This window comes from Ctenopharyngodon idella, chromosome 5 (genome assembly GCF_019924925.1).
Source record: "Ctenopharyngodon idella isolate HZGC_01 chromosome 5, HZGC01, whole genome shotgun sequence".
In the NCBI taxonomy this organism is placed as follows: domain Eukaryota; kingdom Metazoa; phylum Chordata; class Actinopteri; order Cypriniformes; family Xenocyprididae; genus Ctenopharyngodon; species Ctenopharyngodon idella.
This window is the reverse complement of record NC_067224.1, coordinates 19,560,153-19,576,668: the sequence shown is the minus strand read 5'-3', so window position 1 is coordinate 19,576,668 and position 16,516 is coordinate 19,560,153. Positions and strand designations below refer to the sequence as shown.

The 16,516-nt window shown below is 34.9% G+C and overlaps 2 protein-coding genes across 3 annotated transcripts; both read right to left on the bottom strand.

The window, feature by feature from the left end:
- Window positions 1-7,694: 7,694 nt before the first annotated feature.
- On the bottom strand, window positions 7,695-8,541 carry LOC127513508 (C-X-C motif chemokine 11-1). Its single transcript, XM_051895351.1, has 4 exons — window positions 8,383-8,541; window positions 8,152-8,278; window positions 7,947-8,039; window positions 7,695-7,836 (listed from the first exon to the last, which is right to left on the bottom strand). Exons 1-4 carry the CDS (start codon window positions 8,438-8,440, stop codon window positions 7,824-7,826), a joined length of 291 nt encoding a protein of 96 aa, XP_051751311.1. The 5' UTR covers window positions 8,441-8,541; the 3' UTR covers window positions 7,695-7,823.
- LOC127513507 (C-X-C motif chemokine 11-1) lies at window positions 7,695-15,897 on the bottom strand. Of its 2 annotated transcripts, none has more exons than XM_051895350.1 (4): window positions 15,755-15,897; window positions 15,305-15,431; window positions 15,092-15,184; window positions 7,695-7,836 (listed from the first exon to the last, which is right to left on the bottom strand). In XM_051895350.1, the coding sequence occupies exons 1-4, from the start codon at window positions 15,810-15,812 to the stop codon at window positions 7,824-7,826; spliced, it is 291 nt and encodes a 96-aa protein (XP_051751310.1). In that variant the 5' UTR covers window positions 15,813-15,897; the 3' UTR covers window positions 7,695-7,823. The 2 variants fall into 2 exon arrangements, with proteins under 2 accessions (XP_051751310.1, XP_051751309.1); XM_051895349.1 differs by lacking the exon at window positions 7,695-7,836 and adding an exon at window positions 14,699-14,976.
- Between the last annotated feature and the right edge of the window lie 619 nt (window positions 15,898-16,516).

The window sequence follows — 16,516 nt, the reverse complement described above, 5'->3', positions numbered from 1 at the left end:
GCTTTCGTTGGCTAAGGACCACCCAAGAGGACATTTGACTGACATGTAAAACAACCAATCAGAGTTCGTTTTGTTCCACGTAATGTTTAGGGGCGTGAAAATGAAAGTCAATGTCCCTACAATAACAGACTGGCGTGCATCTATAAATTATTCATTCAAGAACGTTGTGCAAGTTTACTGCGACAATGGAGCCGCAAACTTCACATACTTTTGAAAATCCAGTGTTTATTTGATCCTGATAAGCGCTCATTGTCACAGTCGTAAACATGACGGCATTTTTCTATGAAGGGGTTTGGCGTCACGGCATTTGTTTCCAAGCAGACCATTAAAGAACGCAACACACACATCTCCTGGACATCCTGTAGAATTAAACCAACCAGATGACGACTTCGATACTGCTGAAGTGTTTCCAGATAAGTGTGCCATATGCATTAGACATTCAGCCAGCGGTCCGTGGGCATGATGTCTGAGGCTGAGACTACCATGATGGTAACTCTCCAGAAACTCTTCTAAATTTGCATAACAAAACATTAATCACTACTAAATCTCCCACTTAACAGTAATCTTGCACAAAAAAAAGAACAAAAAAAAAACAAACATTATATAACACTTAATTTTAGAATTTACTCTCTTTCTACACCCTTAAGACCTTCGTTCGTCTATGGAACACAAATTAAGATATTTTTGATAAAATCCGATGGCTCAGCGAGACCTCCGAACCATCTTAAATATCTTAATTTGTGTTCTGAAGATGAACAAAGGTCTTACGGGTGTGGAACAATATGAGGGTGAGTAATAAATTACATTATTTTCATTTTTGGGTGAACTAACCCTTTAAGAAACCACAAACTAGGATGTGGGACAAAATGTGTTTTCTGTGGAAGATGGTCAAACATTTTCACAACCTCTTTCAGAAAATTCCTCAGTCTGTCACATGATGGTGAAAAGTTGAAGATGCTGACATAAATATTGATGATAAATTTGTGAGTTGTTTGTCCAGTATAGGTTATTATATTCTATAAGCACTCCTGAATCGTGTTCTCCAAATGGCACTTAAGCCGGGTTCACACTATTTTAGCCAGTTTGAGACAAATGTTGAGAATCCTAAAAGATTCCTCTGATCCTAGACCAAAATCTGAAGTCTTTGACACATTCGTGGACAGCCGATTAATGACAGTTGTGATCACATTTTACTTCCAATTAAAAATTCTGCCAGTGTCAGAAGATTAGACACACAGTCTTGCAGTGTGGCTTCTCCTACGACAACCTGATGACGCAATTAGTGAGCATGTAAATGCAGCTCACAGTCACCGAACATGTCACGGATTGATTATGTAAAACTCCGGACGAGCCCTCTTGCTTGCACTTTTCATTTCACTGGAACATCATCAAGTGTTTTCACTACCTTTTTTTTTTTTTTAGGATCTTAAACAGACATTGTGATGAAGTCATGCTGATGAATTTTACAATCATGCTGATGAAAATAAAGGAGAATCTGAAAGTTGTGAAATCTGGTAATGCCACTTCAACTGCTACTTATTTTTGGGAAATTAGAGTGATTATGCATGCACAATATAATTTACAGAGTTACTTTTTATTATAGACATATATTTTTTTCATTCATTATATGAGTTACTGTTTGCACCGTAGAGACATTCAATGAACTGTATGCAGCTTCTATTAATTATACCATGATTTTAAGTAACCAAATGTGGTCCATCTTTGGTTATGGAGTTAGTTCCCTTTCAGTCGGTCAAGTTCAATGTCAAGTCACGTCAAGTGAACCGACAAATTGGGAATCTCGCTAGAGAGACCAATCTACTTTGAGTGTAACTAATTGAGCCAATCTACATTGACATGCGATTTTTGCATTTGACTGCCATGCTCTGCAGCGTGGGTATAAATAGGCAGCAGGTGCAATGCATATTCAGCTTTTGTCATGCTGAATCAGATTCAGAGTTGACAGCCAAGCTTTCCCAGGTTGCTGCACGCTCAGTCTCGTTCTAAGCTTTCGTGGCTGTTGTCTGGGGGCGCAATGCGACGCGTAAATCGAGCCATATTGTTGAAATATGGAACACCAAAAGTGCCAAAATCTGCATAAAAAGTTTTCTCCTCTCTCACTTCTCTCGATGGTGGGGCGGCAGTGCCGCTGGCAGGCTGTCTTTGTCCTACATATGAGGCCAAGGCACTCTTAATGCATGAGGGTAGTTCTGAGCCGGGGTTGAACTGCGCACGGTGACTGACCGTGATTAAAGTCACAGAGCTGGCCCTCGGCCAGATGATGTCCACCTTGGTGGTCCAGAAGTGCCCCTTTTCTAAACCTTGCAGAGGTTGTCATTAAAAGAATGCTCCCGTCGCCAAGGGTGTTGGTCCCCTGCGAAAAAAAAAGAAGCTTCGGCACAATCTGCTCGACTGTGACCACCGCAGAAAGACAACACCACCCATCTCAGCCGAACTGTGGAACCAGATAAGTGTTGCATCGAGTCCAAAATGCTCTATCAGATGCCAAAAGCAAACAATAAACGGTGCTAATATGCACTCATATTGTGATGTAATACTACCAAAAGATCATGATTCTAATGTTTGTCTCCATACTGAAATCTCAGATGGCCAGACAGTTCAGATGTATCTCTTTGGGATAATTTGATTTGATTTGTCTGTCAATTGTTAAACTAACTTTTCAAAATGCATACATTTTACATTAATGACACCTTTAAAAAAATCATTAAATATGATAACAAATAAATATTTCTTGCATATTCTATAAAAACTGACAGTTATGACAGAGGCTTCCACCCAAGAGGCTACTTGTCCCAGCCAGGTTCATCATATCCTAGTGGCGCAATATAGCCTCTTTTTATTTTCAAATTTGTGCTTTTAAAAACTACATTAGTGAATACTTTCTTTCCTTTGATAATATATTGGAAGATGCATCATTGTCCTGTATGCTAATATGCTAAATAAATTTACCCTATATTGACCTGCACAGTGGGAAATTCAGTTTTTGCCCTAAGAATTCACAAAGCCCATTAATTTAAGGGATACAAATTTATTTGATAACACAGTGAATACAGATGGACAATAAAATAATTAAACACCATTAGTGGATTGTAACAGCCCTGCACAAAAGTTTAACATAAAACAAGAATATACAAAAAATTTTATTTTAAAAGAGTCAATTGCATAAGTTAACAAGCAAATATTTACACTACTAAACAGTTTATACAGATGTTCTCTAGTCAAATGTGATAACTGTCATCTAGAGGTCATACAGCGTTTGATGGGTATCAGGATGTTCTTCAGTGGCGTAACACAGCAGCTAATCCAGATTCACACTGAGCATCTCCTACTGCTGGGCCCTGTAAAGTTCAGAAACAGTTTATCATATATTATTTTGGAAATGTTTATATTATTATTTTATATATATATATATATATATATATATATATATATATATATATATATACAATTTATTAATTTCAGAAATTTTCATATGGTTCTAATTTTTAGTTAAACAGCAAAACTACACAAGCACAAAAAAATGTTACACTAACATCTTTTCAAGAGCCCGCTTGATTAAATTCTGGGTGAATTTAGATTCTGGATTCAAGCATTTCCTCTCTGCACTCTTCAAAGTGACACTGGAAATAGAAACAAAAAGAAAGAAAAAGAAAAGAAAGGATGAGCTGAATGTGATAAAATGTGTTAAGATAGCAGTATGATCGTTAATGTGTGGCTAAATATAAACTGAAATATAAAATTATTGTTTTTGTACTTACATAATCTCTTGTTTTCCACAAGAAGGACTTTGAGGGATGATTTCAAACTTCTCAATGTTCTTCCGTAAAACCACATCCACTCCTTTGTCAGCACAGAAGCACCTGCCTTTGTGAATCTGGTTCTGCCCTGGAAGAGAGATTAGGATTTATTAGCTGCAGAATATGATATTAAACTAATATTTAGTAGAGATACAGTTTCAAAATACATACTAGGTGTAAGGTCTTAATAGGCAACACTCACCTTGTACATCTGTAGCAAGCAGACAGACTAGAAAAACAATAACTGCTGCAATCTTCATTGTGTTTAAGGTTTTGATGATTGTCTAAGGCTGTTATTACTGAAGACGATTAGCTGCTTATATAGCCATCAGAAGACCAGGGGTTTACAGCACGGACACAGTTCCCAATTTCACTTTCACAAGCACAGCAGTTTTGATTTCCCATTTCTTTGAAATGCCTTGCTCAAAGCTTTAGATTTGTGGCTTGGTCTTGTCATGGTTGTTCTTGCCAACGAGGAAGAGTTTGTTTTAAGAGTTCCAGTTTTGGAAGTTGATGTGAATTCTTTCAAACGCTCTTTCAGCCCAAAATAAATTTAGAGACCAAATGTAATACATTCCTGCACAGTACTAAACCACCAATAATACTGACATTCACCCATAATGTTATTTGTTCAAACAAATAAACAACAAACAATCAAATGTGCCACAAATGTGTTCAACTCCATGTGTACAAATTGTTAAAATGTTTAAATTGGATATGAAATGAATAATACTGTGATGATGAAAATCGGTGACATCACATCAAACTAGGACATGAACCATACTTCTGTTTTCAGAGGAAGAGAATCAATCATCAGTTTTCACTACCTCAGGAAGCTCACATTTATCTAAAAAAAAAAAACAACAAAACAATTTGCAATGTCATGCTGATTTTGAAGCCCTGCCACTGTAAACCCTAATGCTCAAAATACTTAATTAATTTGAGTAGTACAAACTTAAATTAGTTCAGTTAAATGAACTGTTATGCGTATTTAGAACTTTCTTTTTCTTTTGAGTTCACGGCACTGACATTTTTCATGTAAACTGAACTGTTTCATTGTTTTGAGTTGTATGAACTCATTTCTTTTAATTTAGGCTAACTTAAGTTTAACTAAAACTGGGCTGGGATTCGAAAGGGAGAGTAAATGATAAAATTAAGAGTTATATCATGTTTTTTTTTGTGCAAGATTAATTGTAAGGGAGATTTAGTAGCGATTAATGTTTTGTTATGCTAATTTAGAAGAGTTTCTGTTAATGTCTTGTTATTGGAGAGTTACCATCATGGTGACAAGTGGCACATGTTTGGTTTGAGAGCAGGTAAGTTACATGTTTTAAGTTGCTGTACACATTCAGTAAATGCTATACCATGCTATTGTTTACATGTTAGCAAATTAGCAAGTTGGCATTTTCTGAATTAGTTTATGTTTACTAGCAATTTATGTTGAAATAACCTGCTAATTTTAAGTTAAATGTATGAATTAAGTGTACTCAAATATTTCAAGTTAAGAAAAATAAAAATGTATGAGTACAAAATAAAAATCTTACTTAAACTTTGAGTTTCTTAACTTAAAAAATTCTCATTCAACTTTTTTGAGTTTTGACAACTTATTAGGGTTTACATTGAAGTAATTAACTCATTTGATTTGCAAGAACTCAAAATAAAAAAGTTAACTAAACCTTTTATGTTAATTGCTTTCGAAATATATGAGCTAGCTAACTCAGTTCTTGAAGTTAGGAGCAATTAACATGCATGAGTACTACAAACTCAAAACTTGATAGTTCTGCTTACATAAAATTGTGAACATCATAACTCAAAAAATTTGATGGAACTGATTACCTCAATTTTTTTGAGTTAGCCCAACTTATTTGGGTTTAAAGTGTAGATGAGAGGTTTACTAAGATCTTTTTGTCTTTACATTTTTAATGCAGGAGCAGAGGCCTGTTGCATGAAGCTAGTTGATCAAACTCTGAGTTTCAGAGTTGACAAAACCATACAAATCCAACCTGGTTTAGATCAGGTTCGGCGGGCTCACAACGTTTGGTATAAACATTCTCTGTCAACTCAAGGCAGGAATAAACACTGCTGCTGCAGAGAGAGTTTGAGAAGGTGGCTGAATGAAAACATCAGACTATTTAAATAATAATTCATATAAGGTCACAAAGAGTTTAAAAAATACACAAGCTTAATCTGTTTAAAAGCATATTAAATATATATTAATATTTATATACATTTAAATGCAAAGTTTAATATTAATTTTCAAATAATATGATACTTATATATATATATATATATATATATTATTTCAATATAAACTGCTTTAATTTGGATTTGGATATGCCACTTTGCTCACAGCTGATTGGTTCAGTTTTGGTTTGTGATCTCTAATCCAGAATAAAACCTGATCCGGACCAGAGGTGCATTTCCTGAAAGCATCGTTAGCCAATATGGTCGCAAGTTCCGTTGTTATCAGCATTGTTCAATGAGTCTGTGTTTCCTGAAACCATAGCTCCATTGAACATTTGCAAACAACATCGCAAAGTTGTGTGGTTGGAACCCTTGATTTGTTCTATGTAATATTTTTCCTTATATTGATATGTGGATTTTTCAGTTTTCTTTCATTCCTTTTCATTGTTCATTTTGTTTGTGTTTTGTTTGTATAGCAAACCTCAGTTTTATAATGATGTTAAATAAATACGACTTTTTATTGTACTTATACTCAGTGCCGGTCCTAGACTTCTGGCCCTAAGCAAAACTTTGTAATGGGGGCCCTCTCAGTGCGTTCATAAAAACCCCAAAATAACCCCCCACCCCTTAATCTGTTCTTTCAGAGTAGTTTCACTGTCAACAAACACCAGTGAGTTGAAACAGTCAGTAATACAATAAAAACGAACATTTTGACCTATTTTTGTGTCCATTTAAGAAAACGCCCGAAGCCCAAAATAGCCTATTGTACGTGTTTTGCTCGGATCCCGTGCACAGAAAGCCGCCTGGGGAACAGCGTCTCTTTCGCAGCTCAATACACTTTTAACTCTTTTTTAGTATCGAGCACTTCCGGCAGGAGACTGTGTATTACGACAGTCGTGTTACATTATTAGACTGATTTGAACGTTACGTAGGGAGGGAGACAGACCTCCACTTTAAAGGAAAGGAACGGAAAGCAGCATCATGTTTTCATAGTCCTTGGAAACCAAAGTCAAAAACAAAAACTAAAATTCAGTTAATAAATATGCATATAATGTAGTTATTTTAATACATTTTAAAATGTTATTTTGTCAATAAATTAATAAATCAAATCAAACTTCCTAATGCATTGGCTCAATCTAATTTGCGTAAGAAGTTGTCACATGACAAATCTGCATTTTGGTGGATAATAGCCTATGGTATATACTGATTGCCTGTAGTGTGGAGTGAATGGGTATTCAGCTAAAATGTATTTAAAAGTGTCACTGACCAAATCAGCTGGCTTGGTTTGGCCCCCCAAGCTCGAACATCAATCTACGCCTATGTCCATTCCCTTGTTCCATTCTGATTCATACAAAATGTTTTATTAAGCGCTTTTTTTTTTTTTTTAGTCATTTAAAATTCTTAATTCATAATATGAATAATATGTAAGGATTATTCAATGCAATTTGATGGAATTTTACTATTAATTGAAATGTGTAAATCTGGAAAAAATTCTTTAAAAATTTTTTTTTTTTTTTTTTTTTTTGCGTGCAGGAACCAATAACAAAGACCCTAAACTCAGGCAAAAATTATGAAACCTTGACAAGATTTTATTTGAAACTTTTCTCTGACAATAAAAATAGACATGAACAGAAGAACATATGATAACAGTTTTTTTTTTATAAAAAAAAAATACAATAAACTACTCATAACTTAAATAATATATAAAATATTTTATTGTAATACAAAAAATAATCAATACAGCTTTTTAATGACTGTTTAATGAATGTCCACATGGCCACAACCTTCACACTTGAAAATGCAGTTGAACCACTTCAGTTTTTACTGAGCACTCCTAAAAAGAATAAACATAAATAAACATTATTCTGTTATCCTTTCTTCATTTTTAACATAAGAAAGATATGAAGTTTCAGTATCAGTTGTAATGTCACTTATAAGACTCACTTGGTCTTATTTTCAATCCTCTCAATGATATTCTTGGTAAACAATGACTCTGGGTTTAAGCATCTTCGCCCTGCACCATTCTTCAGCGTGACACTGTTCAGACACAGCCAAGTTATTTTATAGGAATATAGACAGATCAATTATGATAAAACAAATTGCCTATATAGATCTTATGAATAGATAGATGAATAATCAGTGTACTCACACAACTTCCAGATGTCCACAAGATGGACTAACAGGGTGAATTTCCACCTTCTCTATCAGCTTTGGCCTCACCATTTTGGCACCAGCACCTCGACATAAACACCTTTGGTGTCCGAACCCAGGCTGCCCTAGAGGATGATAGAAATAAATGATGAAAATAATCAGTCTAAAACAACAAAGCAACAGATTGTATTGAGCAAATAAAATATTAAAAAAAGCAAAATAATATTACCTTCAATAACAGCAATGGCCAAACTGACAAAAACAAGTAGAGCAGCCACAGACTTCATTGTTCAATCTCTGCACCTTAAACCAGTCAGCTGACCAAATGTAAGTAAATGAACTGACTTGCTTCATTTTATACAAATCTAAGACAGTCTGGGATTCCCCTATTTGATGCTTCAGTGCATGGTAGTATCTGGTCCAGTTCCTATAATCTTTCTGGGAAATTAACAGTAACAACAGTGCAGATGAAATCTGAAAGTTTTCATCATGTTTTTTAAAGCGTTTTAAGTGTTGTGTCATCATGTTTACATATTTCACAGTACAGTGTTATCTAGGTTATCAGATATAAGATAATAACAACAGTAATGGAAGTAAATCAGTTTTCTGATTTACAAAGTCACTCATATACTCATATTGTGCATTATTGCTTTTTCTTCACTACACTCACTTCACTTCACTCAACTGCTCCACATTTTTTTATTTATATATTAACATCTGATATAAACGTGTCAGTGGTTTGGTCCTTATTCAATAGGCTACAACTTTTTTTCTCCCCAGTCTAAAATAACATACTGTGTGACTGCAGTGTCCTTTTGTGCTTCCACTTTCTGATAATAGGGTCTTTTCTCATAAACTGAAAACTTAGTGTGTGTGTGTGTGTGTGTGTGTGTGTGTGTGTGTGTGTGCAGCAGGACAAGATTTTCCAAGGTCTTTTCTGCAGAGACAGAATTGAATGGACTTCAGCCATTTAATGTGCTATTCAGCAGTCAAGTCATATTTATTTTTATAGCACTTTATAGAAATTGTTTCAAAGCAGCTTCACAATAAAAAACAGTAAATTAACAGAATTAATGATGCAAATTCAAATTCTGCTGTAAAGAAGCTGTAACAAGATAATTATTCAGCTCAATTCAGTTCAATTCAATAACCGTCTTCATCAATTATGAAACAAGTTCGGTAACACTATAGAATAATGATCCTTCATTAATGAATTACTACACAGGAACAAATGAGTAATGCATTATTAACACTCTAACTACTATTAACTAACAAGAAACTCTGATTAATGAATTACTAAGTAATAGTGCTCAGTTGAATGTGGTAGTTCACTATTAGCTAATCAGTAACTACTACTTTTTTTATACCTCCCAGAGAACTACTAAGAACTACTATATACAGGTTCATAATGAATATGAACGATGCATAATGTATAAAGGTCATGGTAACCCGCTAGTAATGACTGAAGTATTACCAAATCCTTCAGAAGGAATTACTAATTATTTGGATCAGTATTATAAAGTGAGAAACATGATAACTCTCTAGTAACTACTGGAGTCATTGTAAACTTTTGAGGTTTTTGTATGTTTTTGTACAGTAATTCCTTCTGATGTATTTGGTAACACTTAAATAATTACTAGTGGGTTACCATGATCTTCACTTTAGAATACTGATCCAAATAAGTAGTAGTTACTTTAGAGTTATGTAGTAACTCTTGAGTTATTACTATCCAATACTTTACAAAAACCTCAAAAGCTTACAATGACTTTAGTAGTTACTAGAGAGTTATTATGTTTCTCACTTTATAATACTGATCCAAATAATTAGTAATTCCTTCTGAAGGATTTGGTAATATTTCAGTCATTACTCGTGGGTTACCATGATCTTAACTTTAGAATTAATTAAACATTATGCATTATTCACATTAATTATGAACCTAGTAGTTCTTATTAGTTCACTGGGAGGTATGAAAAAAATAGTAGTTACTGATTAGCTAATAGTGAACTACCACCTTCAACTGAGCACCATTACTTACTAATTCATTAATCAGAGTTTCTTGTTAGTTAAAGGGATAGTTCACCCAAAAATGAAAATTCTGTCATCATTTACTCACCTTCAAGTTGTTCCAAATCCGTATAAATTTCTTTGTTCTGCTGAACACAAAGGAATATATTTTGAAGAAAGTTTGTAACCAGGCCGCTTTGGGGCACCATTGACTTCCATAGTAGGAAAAAAAAATACTATGGAAGTCAATGGTGCCTCAGAATTATTCAGTTTCCCACATTCTTCAAAATATCTTCCTTTGTGTTCAACATAACAAATACATTTATACAAGTTTGGAACAAGCTGAGGGTGAGGAAATGATGACAGAATTTTCATTTTTGGGTGAACTATTCCTTTAATAGTAGTAACTAGAGTGTTAATAATGCGTAACTCATTTGTTCCTGTATAGTTATTCATTAATGAAGGATCAGTATTCTAAAGTGTTACCACAAGTTCAATTCAGCTCTACTGAAGACAATAGAGTTGTTATCCAGCTCAATTCAGTTCAAGTTTTGTTCGCATCCGATACTGTCAGTGCAGTTAAATTAATGTTGCTAGATATTAAGTTTTCCCAACAAAGCAATCCAAAAGTGGCAGTGGCAAGGAAGCCAAACTCCACCAGGTGACAGAAATGGAGAAAAAAAAAACATTGGGAGACACCAGGCTCAGTTAAAGGGCCCTATTTTAAAGATCTAAGCACATGGTCTAAAGCACACAGTGAAAGTGCACTAAGGGCGTGTCCGAATCCACTTTTGCTAGTTTAATGACGAAGAAAATGCAGCGTGCCCGGCGCATGGTCTAAAAGGGTTGTAAGGGTTGAGTAATGGGTAGAATTATAATGTAGTTCAGATGTATCTTTTTGACTGGGATAATGCTATTTGATTTGTCTCTCAATTTTTCAACTAACTTGTCAAAATGCATAAATGTAGCATTTTATATAATGGCACTTAAAAAATGATTGAGTATGATAATAAATATATTGGTTATCATATTTAATGACAGGAGGCTAGGAGGCTTCCTCATAGGAAGCTTCTTGTCCCAATTTTTGCCTTAAGAATTAACAGAGACCATTAATTTAAAGAAAACATTTTTATTTGATAACACAGTGAACACAGATAATAAAATAATAACATTTTATAATTACTACACAGTCAGTTCCACAAATTAACAAGAAAATATTTACACTACTAAACAGTTTATACAGATGTTCTCTAGTCAAATGCGATAACTGTCATCTAGAGGTCATACAGCGTTTGATGGGTATCAGGATGTTCTTCAGTGGCGTAACACAGCAGCTAATCCAGATTCACACTGAGCATCTCCTACTGCTGGGTCCTGTAAAGTTCAGAAACAGTTCACCTTATTATATTAGAAATATTTAAATAACTTTATATTCAATTTATTAATTTCAGAAATTGGTTCTCATTTTTAGTTTAGAAAAACAAACAAAAAAGTACACTAACATCTTTTCAAGAGCCCTCCTGATTAAATTCTGGGTGAATTTAGACTCTGGATTCAAGCATTTCCGCTCTGCACTCTTCAAAGTGACACTGGAAATAAAAAAAAAGGAAAGATGAGCTGAATGTGTCCAAAAGTGTTAAGATAGCAGTATGACCATTAATATGTAAATATCCATTCAAAATCATTGTTTCTGTCCTTACATAATCTCCCGTTTTCCACAAAATGGACCTGGAGGGATGATTTCAAACTTCTCAATGTTCTTCTGTAAAACCACATCCACTCCTTTGTCAGCACAGACACACCTGCCTTTGTGAATCTGGTTCTGCCCTGGAAGAGAGATTAGGATTTATTAGCTGCAGAATATGATAACAAACTAATATTTAGTAGAGATACAGTTTCAAAATACATACTATGTATTATATTAGGTCTTAATAGGCAACACTCACCTTGCACATCTGTAGCAAGCAGACAGACTAGAAAAACAATAACTGCTGCAATCTTCATTGTGTTTAAGGTTTTGATGATTGTCTAAGGCTGTTATTACTGAAGACGATTAGCTGCTTATATAGCCATCAGAAGACCAGAGGTTTACAGCACGGGCACAGTTCTCAGTTTCACTTTCACAAGCACAGCAGTTTTGATTTCCCATTTCTTTGAAATGCCTTCAAAGCTTTAGATTGTAAGACCCTTGTAAGACTCATCTAAGCATTTTATGCAACCTAGACAAACTTCTTTGACCGCATCTCACGCATGAGCTCTGCATATTTAGGACACTGTGACATTGTTTTTTCCATTTCACTGCCCTTCATCTCGGGTTTTAAATGCAAAAATATGAACAGCCCTGCAGTTCCTGTAGAGCTTGTTACTACCAGTTTTTGACCTGTCTTCTGTGAGTGGTAGGTCATTTTTGCAGTTTCCCCATGAATAGTTCCCACAGACCCATTTACAGTGCTGCTATTGTCCTTCTAACTATGGCATTTGTTGTACCATTGTAACTTGAGCAGTTTGACATTTCTGTCTTCACCCTTGCTTTGTGCGCTGTAAAATTTCCTCTTACATTGATATGTGGACTTAGTTTCCTTTGTTCCATTTCATTGTTTATTTTGTTTGTCTTTTATTTGTGTTTGGTAAACCTCAGTTTAAGGATAATTATATGAATGCAATACTTTTTATTTATACTTACTATTACTACTTTTTTAAGACATCTAAATTCATAATTTTGTGGAAGTTACATAATGTTTCTAAATGTTAAAGTAAACAAGTATTTGCAAGCAGGGCCATCTCAAGCATGGGGTGGGGCCAAGTGCGAGTTAGAGGAAGCGAGGCCCCCTGGGTCCATTTGTGATTGCCTTCCGGAAGGAGAGGCAGGGGGAAGAATGTCCCCCTCTGTCCGTTTGCTGAGGTGGCCACACCAGTTGCACCACACTAGGGATGGCCTTGTTTCCAAATATTAAATGATATGAATTGGCTGCTGTTGTCCAGGCAATGACTCACCTGTGTTTTTTATGTGTCCTTTCCTGACCTCTTGTTTACATTTTGCCATTGAAGTCCAAACACACACACAAGCCTTGATTTTCCAAGACAAAAGCTGAGATCAAGCAGCCTGCAATAAAACAATAAAACACTCATCTGGAGAGAAGATCTCAATGAAAGGTTCTGTCTTCCTTTTTTGGGTGGTGTCTCTTCAAGATATCTGATAACCCTCTCCTCTCCCACAAAACCAGGTGTTGGTGTAAATACAATCCTTTTATTCTGGTCTGGGTATTTAAGGGAAGGTAGCAGAGCAGCCTTTTGGGAAATTCTGTAGCCAGAAACCCCCATGCAGTGCTGGGTGAGTGTCTTAAAAACACTCACACACCACTGTGTGTCCCATGGTCAGGCATGCATTTCTTACTCTTAGAGTCATCTTTGAGCAATTGATGTTAAGTATCTATTATTTCTGAATTGGCTTCTAATTGTCTAATTATGTAATTGGCATAATACATTTTTATCTGACAAGTAAAATGTTCTCTTTGATTAATTCTGTATTATTCTTAAATCATTATTTCTAGTAGAGTAAAGTGGAGTCTGCTGTAATACCGCAAATCTGTGTTCAGGATAGATCATACTGAGGGCTCAATGAATGGAGCATGGGGCTCATCATTTGAGACCTTCCGATTTCTGACTATCACTTCCTCAGTAAGTTTCAGTTTTCGTGACAAAACTGAAACTACTGAAAAACTGAAAATTACACTTTTTGTTATAAGCAAGCAGAGTGCGGCTGACTAAATATTCACCCTGCATACTCTGTCTAAGATCGGAATTGATGAGTTTGTATCCGTGAGACTACGACCGGCTGGCATAAGTTCTCTATGCGGCATTGGATCCCTAATGAATTAATAATTGAAAATATGGGATACCCAGAATAATCAAATATCTAAATTAATACATAAAAAAATAGTTTAGAATCACAAACTAAATGTAATAATCATTTGAAATCGGAGTCAGATTAAGTGCGCAGCTAAAGTAAAATTGAAACTAAATTTTAAAAATTAACTGAACTTGAGTGCTGAAAAGACATACGCACATTATACCTTTGCCCGGGCCGTTGGATTCCGTCGTTGGGCTGACGGGTGGACTCACACACACACACAAACACACACACACACACACACACACACACACACACACACACACACACACACACGTTTGTTTTGCTATCAAAGTGAGGACATTCCATAGGCGTAATGGTTTTTATACTGTACAAACTGTACATTTTATCACCCTACACTACCCCTAAACCTACCCATCACAGAAAACATTCTGCATTTTTACATTTTTAATAAAACATTGTTTAGTATGTTTTTAAAGCTATTTTAAATATGATGACTCATGAAATGTCCTCATATTTCATGTTTACTTCGTAATACCCATGTCATTATACAAATTTGTGTCCTCATAATTCACAAAAATGCACACACACACACACCTGTATAACATAACTATGTATTTACATAGCATAGCTAATATTTGTCCAGAAAATAATAACAAAGACCATTAACTCAGACAAAACCTTCACAAGATTTTATTTGAAACTTCCCTCTGACAATAAACAACATATACAAACAGAAGAACATATAACAACTTGTTTTTTTTTTTAAATAATAATAATAAATTAAAATTCTCATAAAACAATGTGACAATATAATTTATAAAATAATCTCTTGTAATAAATACATAAAATAATCAATCAAGCTTTTTAATAACAGAGTCCATACTGGCCACAACCTTCACACTTGAAAACACAGTTGAACCACTTCACACATTTTTTTGAGCACTCCTAAAAAGAATAAACATAAACATTATTATGTATTTTATCCTTATATAATACACACATACACATAAGAAAGATATGAAGTTTCAGTATCAGTTGTAATGTCACTTATAAGACTCACTTGGTCTTATTTTCAATCCTCTCAATGATATTCTTGGTAAACAATGACTCTGGGTTTAAGCATCTTCGCCCTGCACCATTCTTCAGCGTGACACTGTTCAGACACAGCCAAGTTATTTTAAGGGAATATAGACAGATCAATTATGATAAAACAAATTGCCTATATAGATCATATGAATAGATAATATCATAAATAAATAATCAATGTACTCACACAACTTCCAGATGTCCACAAGATGGACTAACAGGGTGAATTTCCACCTTCTCTATCAGCTTTGGCCTCACCATTTTGGCACCAGCACCTCGACATAAACATCTTTGGAGTCCAAACCCAGGCTGCCCTAGAGGATGATAGAAATAAATTATGAAAATGATCAGTCTAAAACAGGGTTGTCCAAACTCTGTCCTGGAGGGCCACTGTCCTGCAGAGTTTAGCTCCAACCCCAATTAAACACACCTGAACCAGCTAATCAAGGTCTAATTAGGCATACTAGAAACTTTCAGGTGAAACTTTTCAGGCAGGTGTGTTGAGGCAAGTTGGAGCTAAACTCTGCAGGACAGTGGCCCTCAAGGACCGAGCTTGGTCACCCCTGGTCTAAAACAATCTGAAGTGACAGATTGTTTTGAGTTAGTAAATTATTAAAATAAGCAAAAATAATATTACCTTCAGTAACAACGATAGCCAAACTGACAAAAACAAGTAGAGCAGCCACAGACTTCATTGTTCAATCTCTGCAACTTAAACCAGTCAGCTGACCAAATGTGAGTAAATGAGCTGTCTTGCTTCATTTTATACAAATCTAAGACAGTCTGGAATTCCCCTATTTGATGCTTTAGTACATAGTAGTATCTGGCTGAGTTCCAGTTACACTTCCTAAAATCTTATGTGATTTCTGGGAAATTAACAGTAACAACAGTGCAGATGAAATCTGAACGTTTAAGTGTTGTGTCATCATGTTTACATATTTCAAAAAAATGTACAATATATGTCATCATATATAATATATACAACAATAAAGGTAGTAAAACGGTTTTGTGATTTACATAGTCACTCTTTGATAAACTCATATTGTGCATTATAGCTTTGTTTTTACAATATATGACTGTTTATCTTATTATAAGTGGAATATTTATTTGCTTCTGGTTTAAGTGTAAACAACTGTCAAATAACTGTCTTACTTCTTTACTATTTTTATATCTTACATCTGTTATAAATTGTAAGACTGGTGCCAAGCTGTCTAGGACCCAAAGAGGGCTACTCTCTGAGAAAACAAAGGACTTTTCTGTAAAATGAACATTTGAAGTCTCTTGCAAAATTAGCATCCTCATCCGAGACGCAATCACACTGAGTAGATCACACCTCATTATTGTTTTATCTGCATTTCCTTTCCTTCACTCCCTCTTCTCCTATATCTTCTCTCCACAC

Coding starts and splice junctions, on each gene's coding strand:
- LOC127513508 (XM_051895351.1), bottom strand. CDS start 8,440: ATGAAGTCTGTGGCTGCTCTACTTGTTTTTGTCAGTTTGGCCATTGCT. Junction 8,279..8,382: donor GGCCATTGCTGTTATTGAAG/GTAATATTATTT, acceptor ATCATCCTCTAG/GGCAGCCTGGGTTCGGACAC. Junction 8,040..8,151: donor TGTGGACATCTGGAAGTTGT/GTGAGTACACTG, acceptor GTGTCTGAACAG/TGTCACGCTGAAGAATGGTG.
- LOC127513507 (XM_051895349.1), bottom strand. CDS start 15,812: ATGAAGTCTGTGGCTGCTCTACTTGTTTTTGTCAGTTTGGCTATCGTT. Junction 15,432..15,754: donor GGCTATCGTTGTTACTGAAG/GTAATATTATTT, acceptor ATCATCCTCTAG/GGCAGCCTGGGTTTGGACTC. Junction 15,185..15,304: donor TGTGGACATCTGGAAGTTGT/GTGAGTACATTG, acceptor GTGTCTGAACAG/TGTCACGCTGAAGAATGGTG.